Source organism: Excalfactoria chinensis, chromosome 4 (genome assembly GCF_039878825.1).
Source record: "Excalfactoria chinensis isolate bCotChi1 chromosome 4, bCotChi1.hap2, whole genome shotgun sequence".
In the NCBI taxonomy this organism is placed as follows: domain Eukaryota; kingdom Metazoa; phylum Chordata; class Aves; order Galliformes; family Phasianidae; genus Excalfactoria; species Excalfactoria chinensis.
Window position 1 is genome coordinate 5,101,856 of NC_092828.1, and position 10,975 is coordinate 5,112,830.

General features: G+C 48.2%; 1 protein-coding gene across 1 annotated transcript; it reads left to right on the forward strand.

Moving 5' to 3' along the window:
* The first annotated feature begins 5,736 nt into the window (after positions 1-5,736).
* On the forward strand, positions 5,737-9,928 carry LOC140251472 (uncharacterized). The gene is made up of 5 exons (XM_072335301.1): positions 5,737-5,782; positions 6,353-6,721; positions 7,004-7,096; positions 8,945-9,061; positions 9,791-9,928. The coding sequence occupies exons 1-5, from the start codon at positions 5,737-5,739 to the stop codon at positions 9,805-9,807; spliced, it is 642 nt and encodes a 213-aa protein (XP_072191402.1). The 3' UTR covers positions 9,808-9,928.
* The last annotated feature ends 1,047 nt before the right edge of the window (positions 9,929-10,975 follow it).

Below are 10,975 nucleotides of genomic sequence, written 5' to 3' on the forward strand. Positions count from 1 at the left end.
TCTACTGTGCTGTAACTTAGAAATGACTTTCTTTGGATACACATTCAGGGTAAACCATGCCTTGTTGGCACTCCAACACATGCTGGCCCAGGAGGCAATGGTGGGTTCCCATCCCACTGTACAGAGCCCAGGCTCTCACCCCAAGGAGACGCTCTCCTGGTCCCCAACAACGTGTCCCTCCTCTCCACCATTACTGGGCTCACAAACAAAGGCATTTTGCCAGGTCCTACACCTTTTTTTTGACATCCACTGGGTCAACAGGCTGTGGGGTTTTACAGCTGAGCTCGTGTATGCATCTCCTTTAGACTGAATGTGCTGCAGGGCTCATCCCTGGGGATAAACGTCGTTGTGAGACCAACAGCCAAGTAAGATTCAACTGCTCTGCATTCAAGAATGAGATAATTGGAAAACTGGGAGTGTTTCAGGGGAAACGGGTGTGGAGTTTTGTAGCAAATGGCTTCCTTAAAATGACACATTGTAATGAGATCTTATATTTAAGAACATTAAAAAGGAAGGTTTGATTCAGAGCACTTTCAGGTACATCCCTGGTGCAGCTGGAAGCCCTCCTACCCATTAGTATCTAATTTGCTTCTAATTTCCAAGTAAATTTGCTGCTGAGTGTTGAGCTGATGTTTACCAGTCTTAACCCAGATATTCTCTCCTGAGTGGCAACGTTTGGCTCCTTGTCTTATGGCAAAGCCGGGACTGACTTTGCTTGTATGCATCACTTCACATCTGTCTATCCTGAATTCCACCTGATCCTTTCTTGCCCAGTCTCTGATAGATCCTTTCATAGTTTTATATTTACACAGCATAAATGTAAGCAAATCAATTGCATGAAAGTAATGTTGGCAGGTTGTGTCTTAAACACAAAATGTCGTAGGATAGTGGAGTCCAACACACACAAGCACAGAGCAGCAATTCTAGGGGACCCGGTATGGAAAGCAGCAGTCAAATACTCCTCTTCAGAGCAGCGGACACCAGGCTGCTAAAAGTGAAACCTAGCACTGAATTTAGTTTGTCTTGTCGATGGCAAAAGGGTGCGTTAAGGCAGCTTCTTTTGAATAAGATATCCTGTTTGAGGGCTGTGTTCACAGGTTTCATTCTACAGTGAGGGCTGTTGTTTTTTTGTTTGGTTTGGGGTTTTTTTTTTGTTCCAGAGTAATGCGAAATCTAGAGGAAATAACAAGTTGAAATAACTAGGCAACCAACACCATCAATAGTGACCACAAAACAGATGAAGCAAAGCCATAGGCTCCCATATAGCCAGCACTGTTGGCAGGAAGGATGGACAATCAGAATTGGGTCCATTCCCTGAGCTGTAACCAACCACAGAAATTGAAGTTTCCTCCTAAGATGTAACCACTGAGGATGCAGAGCAGTATCCTGTCCTGGGAAAGTTATCCTCCACTGCAGAAATGGCCCCAGAAACCCCTTAGTCCTTGTCCAAGGCTTTTAGGGAGGGTCGTCTGCTTCCTTGGTGAATGCTGACAAGATGTGACAGGACTCTGAACCGATGGAGGTGGGAGCAGAGCTATGGGGATAACAACACAGCTACGAGAACCCACCATAAACCTGACTGTGGGAATGGGGGCTGCAACAGAAGGTGGGAATTGTGAGTCCTGTTCATTGATTAAACACTGGAACTGCTCTTCAGACAAAAATGGATGCATTGGAGCAATCAACACCATCATTTTCCCGAGGAAAGCCCCATAGGTGGTGCTGGAAGACATAAAGCCTTGAGATTCGGTGCAGAACTACAGAAAGCCTCTGCGGTGTGCGGGAGATCAGAGCTGCAGAGCTGCATGCTGGTTGCTCCTGCCTCCAGCTGCAGCAAAACCGCTCTGTGCTGCAGGAGTGAATTGTCACCGGCTCCCAAAAGGTGGCAGCATTGGTGCTCATTTACCGACTGGCTGCGCTTCCCAGCTGTAAGTCATTGAGAAATGAGGTGCACGGAGCCTGTGCAAAGCAACCTGCTTGTGCAAAGCTATCATCTTCTTGCACGAAGCAAACCCTCTGACACTTGGCCCTGGTATCAAACCCTCAGCTCAGGTATCAACAAGCAATGTGTGTGTGGAGATATTTGACCTATTGATGGGGTTATAGGGCAGCACTGTGGGGGGATGAGCATGCAGTTGTGGTTTGCAAACTGTTTCTTAAGGCAAGTGAGGTTTACAGTAGAAATACCCAGTGTGTAGTATTGGGTTGGCTGCTGTACTGGAAAGACACAGTGGAAAGATGTGTGAGTGTTGCACATGAGATTTTCCAAAGCCCTTCAGAGCTGCAGCTCTGCAAAGAAAAGGGGACAGCAAGTTGCTCAGAAACCACAGCACCATTTCACACCGGAAAAGCTGTATGTTTGAGTCTGATGGGTTTTGGACCCCTCAGTTTGAAACAAAAACTTGTGATTAGAGACTACAGCTTGAAATCTTCATTAAAGATTTCAATTCCTCCTTACTAAAGAGGTCAGATATTCTTATATTAACAGCAGGGAGAGCGAGCAGGGCTGAAATCAGCACAGCCACGCGTCACACGCGCTCACCACAAGCCCATCCCTTGCAGGACCGAGCTCACCGTAAGCAAGCAGTGCTGCATGACTGCTCAGCAGAAGGCACACAGGCGTCCTCCTCCAGCACACACTGCTGTCACACAGCCAGACCGCGGGGCACAGCGCTGACCACAACAAGCCCAGCAGCTCTGTGACACAGTGGGAAAGGCACCGCTGTGCTGCACAGCTCAGCCTTCCACCACATGACCAATAAACCAATGTTTAATGTTTCAAAAGAAGAAAAACACCCATTCAAAAGACACTCCAGGTTATGTTGAGATAACTTTACGTCTGACCAGGCTCCATGGTAGGAATGAACTCCTAGCTTCACTATCTGAAATTCTGTTAAGTTTGGATACAGGTAGTTGACATCAGTTGCCATTCCTTTCTCCACCAATGGCATCGCTCCATCACAGAAGGCAACCAAATTGGTCAGGCACAGTCTGCCCTTGATGAAGACATGTTGGTTATCTCAGATCACCTCCTCACCTTGCATGTGCCTTCCAGAAGGATCTGCTCCATCATCTTCCCAGGCACAGAGATGAGGCTCACTGTTCTGTAGTTCACCAGGTCTTCTTTTCTCCCATTCTTAAAAATGGGAGTGATGTTTCCCTTTCTACAGTCACTGGCAACTGCACCTCACAGCCACGGCACTTTAAATATGATGGAGAATATCCTGGCAACCACCTCAGACAGCTCCTTCATGACCCTGAGGTGCATGTCCTTGCCAACCATAGACTGATACTCATTGACTCTCATGAGGTTCAAGAGAAGCCTGGCTGCCAGTGAAGACTGAGGCAAAGAACTCGCTGAGTACCTCAGTCTTTTCTGTGTCTGTTGCAGCAAGTTTTTCCCTTCTCATTTATCAGAGGGGTACACTCTCCTTGGTCTGTCTCTTCTGATCAATGTACCTGTAGAATCCCTTCTTCTTTTTCACATCCCTTGCCAAACACAGTTCCATCTGCACTTGGCTTTCCTTACCCATCTCTGCATGTCCAGACAGCATTTCTGTATTCTTCCCAGGCCACACATCTCTGCCTATACACGTCCATCCTACAGTTTGCTCTTCTGCTCTCAGAAAGGCATCCTTCAAGGGCTGCCAGTTCTGCTACACTCCTTTGTCTGTAAGGACAGCTTCCCAGGGGAACTCAGACAGTAAATTCTTGAGCATCCTGAGGTTCGCTCTCATGAAGTTTAGGATCCTGACTTTGATTTTTGGCAGATCCGTTTTCCTCAAGATCACAAACTCCACCAGAGCGTGTCCAGTGCATCCCAGAATGCTTCCAACCTTAACCTCTTCAATGAGCTCCTGTGGGTTGGTGATTAACAGCTCCAGAAACGTTACACCTCCAGTCAGTTTGTCTAATACCTGCACCAGAAAGTTATCCTCGACACATGACAGGAGTCTCCGGGATTGCTTGCAGCTCACTGTGTTGCTTTCTCAGTAGACATCTGGTTGTTTCAAATTCCCCATCAAGATGAGAACGAGAGATTACGACAATTCCTGCAAACAAAACAAGAAGGTCTCATTAACAGGCCTGCAGAAGACCCCAACCATGAGATGTCCTTTATTGATATGGAAAGACTTGGAGGAAATTGGGAAGTAAGATGCCCCTACTAAGGAAGGCAATAGGTCTTCCTGGACTTTCCTGTACTCTTCTTGTAGAGGTTCATCTAACACATCTCTGAAGACAAGATGTTATGTGTAGGCAACCGTGCTCCATGGCAGGATGAGAACCCAGTCCCAAGAAACATTCAACCTAATGCATTCACCAACGGGTTCCCTTCCAAACAAACCAAAGTGAACCACTAAACAGAGGAATTCTCCTGCTTTGGTCATAATGCTGGAATAAGGCAGAAGCAGCTCAGTGCAGCACCTCACAAAACATGGGACAGCTTCAGCCATCCACAAGGTATGTCCACAGCTTCAACTCCTGACCCACTTTCCCCCATCAGGCAATGAAGTCAGGCACTCCTCAAAGCTCCTGATCCCACTGTGAAGGTAGAATGGATTCTATTTCAACTGAGAAGAATAAACTTACAGTAGACACAAAGAGCATGCTTGTAATGCTATTTAATGGATGGAGAAACCAAATTTTCTCATTTTATTGTAAAAAAAAAGCTGCTCTAATTGATGCTGACATCATAAGTCCTAAATCCTCTAACAAAGGCCTAGAATAACAGAAGGCTCCACAGCAGCTTTCCTTAGTCACCAAAATATGTTGAGGTCCAAAGAAATGATCCCAGGGATAACCAGACAATTCATCACACAGCACTGCCTGTTTGCGGGCATCCAAGAACAGGTGGCTTATTCACAAAACAGGAATATAGCAACACATCACAAATAACAGCAGAGCCAGGAAATAACAACAGAAGACACAAATAACACCAGCACAGGGGAACTGTTATTACTATATATGTGCAAAGTTGCGGCACTTACCAACGTGTGAGTGGTCAACTGGAGGCAGCATCAAAGGCTGTGAATGTTGACACATATATTTGTCAGGGTGGTTGTAGAACAAGACCACAAAAATTCTGCTTTGAAAAAAAAAAAGTAAAAATTTGCATGCCACTGGGACATGGGGCTTTTTTGATGGGTCTCACATCACGGACCTGCCTTGAACAAAGCAGCATCTGCAAAACAATTGCATAGAAGAACGGGGCTGGAGAAGATCCACGTCAGAAATACATGGACTTGGAAATCAAAGCTGCATATGAATTTGTGCTGTAAAACATTCCCATTTCTTGTTTGCTCTCTAAGAAAACAGCACACTTTGACATTCGCACCAGACCACTTAAGCATGAGCAAGAGAAGGTGGAAAAATCTTGTCAAGAAATGTAGCCTGAGGCCGGAGTCCACATCATGGAACATGTCCCATTTTGTGCAGGTCTAGGTGTGATGTGATGTGATGTGAGTGAACCAAATGGCGGAGAGACATCAGTCTGCAATGGATGATTTAATTTCAAGGAGTGTTGTCAGTCTGAATCTCAACTGAAGACACTGCAACAAAAAAACACAGCCCGAGATCTGAATCTCTGCTGGACTTCTTCAGAAATCGTTCTTCACTGAACGCCACCTCTTCACAGAAGAGGGTCCTGATGACATCACATCCTCTCCTATAAGTTACGCTGCCTCCAAAGCTCAGTGAGAAAGATCAGCCGCGCTGCGCTGCACCGCCCCGAGGACGATGGCCGGCTCTCCTGCACTGCTCCTCCTGCTCAGCCTGGGGCTCTGTGAGTATGGAAGCGGGCTGACGGGGCACCTGTGTGGGAGGAAGGAGGACAGTGGCATTCCCCATGCACCACGTCCAAGACAATGGGCAACAGCAAACACAGGGAAAGAAGGGGCAAACCCAAAGGATGGAATTCAGGGCTGCTCAGGGACTGCTCAGGGAATCGGGAGCGGTGGGACTGCAGCGCGATACACAGCAGGAACAGAGCCTGTTCAGAATGGTGTTGCTGGAGGGGATGGGGAAGGGGAGAGAGGGGGCACGGGGCAGTTGTTGGTGGGGAACCACCTGGCAAAGAAGCTGGGAAATGGCAGCAGCCCACACAAGGCAGCTGAAGGGCTGCTCTCAAGGCCAGCATCCATCTTGAGAGCCCTGCGCTCTCAATGCTCAGTCCCCAGGGACTCCAGCACAGCACACAAGCATGCTGGATGCCGATCCCTTCCTCCGCATTCAGCCTCACAGCCCACCTGCCTGCCTGCCACGCACCGCACAGGCAGGGAAGAGCCCTGCCCAAAGGCCCCGGGAGCTCTTCCTGAGCAGCATCTGAGGGGACATGGCCAACTTCTGCCCACAGGCTGCACCACTGCACAGCAACAAAGGAACACGATGGCGGCCAGGTTCCTTGATAGGAATATGAAGCACCCCCAGCAGGGACAACGTGTGGAGCTGGAGTGCACGCCTTACAAAAGTGACAGTGGTGTCTCCTGGATCCGACAGGACAAGGATGGGAACTTTCACTTCATTGTCTACATTAACATGTTTTCCAAGACCACCTTTCCAGGGAATGAGAGATCATCTTCACAGTTTGAGGGATCAAAACAAGGCTACATCTTTCGGCTGGTGGTGAAGGATTTCACGGCAGAGGACCAGGGAACATATTTCTGCATCACCAATTTCAACCAGGTGTTGCACTTCAGCTCTGGACAACCCGCCTTCCTCCCAGGTCAGCAACAGCTTCACCCACCTCGCTTACACCCAGCTCCCCTGACCGTGCCTTCTCAACCCGGCCCATCGCCCACACTCCCCATGGCCCTGCTTCTTTCCCAAGCCGTCTCATCACACAGGCACTGCTCCTCCTCATACAGGCTCCCTGCCCAGCAGCTCCACTCATGGTACCAGCCCTGCCCAAAGACAAAGGTCCTACAAAGTCACCCCATGTCCTGGAAGGAATGAACAAAAGCTCGTCTGTTTTAACTCTGTGTATCCACACAATTCTTCCTTCCAGGCATATCAACAGCTTCACCCACCACACTCACCGCCACCACCCAGAGAAGCCAGGTCACCATGAAGGACATCTCCCGGCACAGCCCAGGTCCAGGTAACTCAGCTGTGGGGAGGCTGGGACTCTGCCAGCAGTGCTGCTTTGCTCTCAAGAGCCTAAATTAAGGCCTGCTCTGACTGACATGGGGAGAGATGACTCTCAGGAGCCATCATGGCCCAATTAAAGGTCAACTGGGGGATCAGGCCCAGTCAGCGTGAGTTCAGAAATGGTAAATCCTGTTTGAAACACCTAACCGTTTTTTTATTGGGGTTCCCTTTAGTGGATCAAGGTAAGGCTGTCAGTGTGGTCTACCTGGACTTATGAAAAGCCTTTGACATTGTCCCACACACCATTCTCATGGAGAAGCTGGCTGCCCATGGTTTGGATGGACATATGCTCTGCTGAGGGAAACACTGTACGGATGGCCAGGCCCATAGAGCTGTGGTCAATGGAGTTAAATCCAGTTGCTGGCCAGTCACGAGTGGTGTCCCACAGGGCTCATTCCTGGGGCCACCTCTTTTTGACATCTTTATTACTAATCTTGATGTGGGGATTGAGTGCACCTTCAGTACATTTGCAGACAGCATCAAGTTGAGGAGGAGTGTTGATCTGCCAGAAGGGAGAAAGGCAAAACAGAGGGACTGGACTGCATAGACTGGATCGATGAGCCAAGGCAAACTGTGAGTTTCTATAGGACCATGTGTAGGTTTCTGCATTATGGTCAGAATAGCCCCAGGCAACCCTACAGGCTGGAGGAAGAGTGGGTGGAAAGCTGCCTGATGAAAAGGGACCTCAGTATGCTGATGGACAGTTAGCTGAATATAAGCCAGTAGTGTGTCCAGGTGGCCAAGAGGGCCAATGGCATCCTGGCTTGTATCAGGAATGGTGTGGAGAGCAGGACTAGGGAAGTCATCCTGTCCCTCTACTTGGCATTGGTGAGGCCTCAACTTGAGTACCGTGTTCAGTTATGGGCACCTCAATACAGAAAGAACAGTGAGGTGCTGGAGCAGGTCCAGAGAAAGGCAACAAGGCTTGTGAAGGGCTTCTAGAATATGTCATATGAGGAGAGACTGAAGGATCTGGGGCTGTTTAGTCTGGGGAAAAGGAGGCTGAGGGGAAACCTTAGTGCTCTCTTCCAGTACCTGAAAGGTGATTGCGGCAAGAGTGGGGCTGGTCTCTTCTCACTGTTGACAGGTGACAGGATGAGAGGAAATGGCCTCAAGTTGCATCAGGGGAAGATTAGGATGGATATCAGGAAAAACTTCTTCACATACAGGGTTGTTAAGTACTGGAAGGGGCTCCACAGGGAGGTAGTTGGATCCACACTCCTGAATGTGTTTAAAAACTGTTTGTTTGTGGTGCTCAGGGACATGCTTTAGCAGGAGGGTTGTTAGAGTTAGGGTACTATGGTACGGTAGAGGTTGTCCTGATGGTCTTGAAGGTCTTTTTCCACCTGAGCAATTCTATGATTCAACGATTCTATGATCCCACAATTCCATCCTTCAACCTATCTTTCATCCCACTTGGGGTGACCTAAAACTCAAAGCATGTCAAATTATGTGTCACACCAAAGCAAGGGATTGCATTTTGGCATAATGCTGGGTTTAAGCCTCAGCAGGGAATATGAGAAGTCTTCTGGCTACATGTCTGATCCCTCAGTGCCCCAGGACACAGCTGACAGCAGCAGCCCACAGCTGAGGATGTCACCTGAGGACGTGTCTGATCCCCACATCTCTCTCTGTGCCCTGGAGAAGACCTCTCCTCATCTACACCTACTGCCAGCCTCAATCAGAGCCTCAACGATCGCATTCCTGTAGGACCTCCCGATAGCTCTGCCACAGCAGGACATATCTCCAAGCAGGAGGTCGGTATCTTGACATTCCCCTCTCTCCTTTCTTCCTGCAGGAACAAACAATGAGAACACACCACGTTTCTGCCATTACATAGTCATATGGGTTAACCTGGCTTGCTCCTGCCTCCTGCTCCTCACTGCCATCACCATCACCATCACGCACTGCCAAAGTAAGTCACACCCTGACACCCTGCAGAGCTTCCTGGAGCCTCACACCACAGAGCACAGCCCGCTCCTGCAGGGAATGGGCTCCCTGCTGATTGCCCTCATGCAGCCATTGCATGTCCAGGACACAGGGAATGCAAAAGGAGAGCTCTCAAAAACCTTTCCCAAGTTTTCCTTATCTCTAGGTACAGTTCCAGAAATATTTAATACATTCTTCACTGTCAGACAATAACTGAAAACACAGAAACATTCTACAAGGCTGCATTGCCTCTACCACCCTGAAATCCAGAAATCAGGGTTGGAAGAAGCAGAACCAAAAGCACTGTGAAATAACAGGAGAAACATGCATAAGAAGGTGTTCTGCAAAGCCAAATGCCAACACTCACAACAGCAGATTCAGCTATAGCCAGTTTACCTCCTTAATTAGACACTTTCTGAGGCTGCTTTGCTGACAGCAGTGATGCTACACCTCTGGGAAGGCAAAAGGTTTTGGCACAAATTTGTCTGAAATCTTTAATTTGTCCTGAGAATAGAGCCAGTGCAAAGGTATGCTTGAGTGCCAGCATTTCCCTTTTCCTCCACCTGTTGAAATAAAGGTTGCGACTAAAGAGGAAATTCTGACACTTTCAGTCAACTCTCAGTTCTTAATTAGCAAAGAGATCAAATGCTCTACCTGCACAAAAGAGATGGATGATCAAAACCAGCCACATCTCACACTCTCTTGTCACTTGCAGGACCGAGCTCACCGTAAGCAAGCAGTGCTGCGTGGCTGCTCAGCAGAAGGCACACAGGCGTCCTCCTCCAGCACCGCCCTGATCCCAGCAGCAACACACACAGATGCACTGATGGGGCGCGGCCATTTGGATGATCCTTCTACGCCTACCCTTTAATCACAACCAAAACTCAGCTCTCATACCCCAACCTAACTCTCTCTTTAAAGGTCTTCTCAGTTGAACACTTCTAATTCTTAATGCTCTCAGTGTGTTCTTTGGTTTCACTCTGTTTTCAAATAAAAGAATGTTTCAAATAAAAGAAATTGACTCCCAGCTACATTCAAAGATATTTCTCTATCTGACCTGGGATCCATGGTGGGAAATCCCTCCCAGCTTTTCCATCTGAAACCTCTCCAGCAAGCACCAAGATCGCTCATCTCAAACTCAGATCCTCCTGAGCCCTGTTACAAAACATCTCAGACTCTCCCTTCCCTCCAGGATTTTGTCTACATTCTCCTCAGCCATGTCTCACTGATTCACTCTTTAGCATAAGAAAATTAAATACAGACCAATTTCACCACAGCCTCTACATTAAACTCTGATGTGTCTGTCTTTAAAGTCAGGAAGAAACCCCAAACCAAAGAGATGAGAGCTCATCTCTCTTTCCCAGCTCCCTCAGTTGCACCATCAGTGCTGCTGATTGTCGCTGCTCAGCAGGTGAGGACTCAGCATGACCTTGTATAAATGCATCTGAAACATCACCGTTTCTCCATGGCTGACCTTCCTGCACGCAGAGGAGCTCCTTAGGTGGGAGCTCACCTGCAGTGCCCACAGCTTCAGATCAGGATTTTTCCTACTTTGGTGACAATGCTGCTGAAAGGCAGACGCAGCTCAATGCAGCACCTCATGAGACAACTTCAGCCATTCACAAGGCATGCCCACAGCTACAGCTCCTGCCCCATGTTCCTTCACCAGGTGTGAAACCAGGCACTCCCCAGAGCTCCTGATCCCATTGCAAAGGCAGCATGGATTCTGCATCGATTGAGAATAAACTGACAATGGAAGGAGCTTGCACAAGCACCAGAGGTGTCCAAATAGGAAATGGACTGTGGCCGTTATGTCCAGTGTTCACACTTGCTTGAAGGGATTTAATGACACAGATACGTGTAATGTAATTTACTCAATGAATTTTTTCTTCTATTTACA

Bases quoted from the DNA above. Each gene is read 5' to 3' on its own strand.
- LOC140251472 (XM_072335301.1), top strand. From the start codon at position 5,737: ATGGCCGGCTCTCCTGCACTGCTCCTCCTGCTCAGCCTGGGGCTCT. The intron at 5,783-6,352 runs GTGAGTATGGAA...TTCTGCCCACAG, and splicing joins CCTGCTCAGCCTGGGGCTCT to GCTGCACCACTGCACAGCAA. The intron at 7,097-8,944 runs GTAACTCAGCTG...TTCTTCCTGCAG, and splicing joins CCGGCACAGCCCAGGTCCAG to GAACAAACAATGAGAACACA.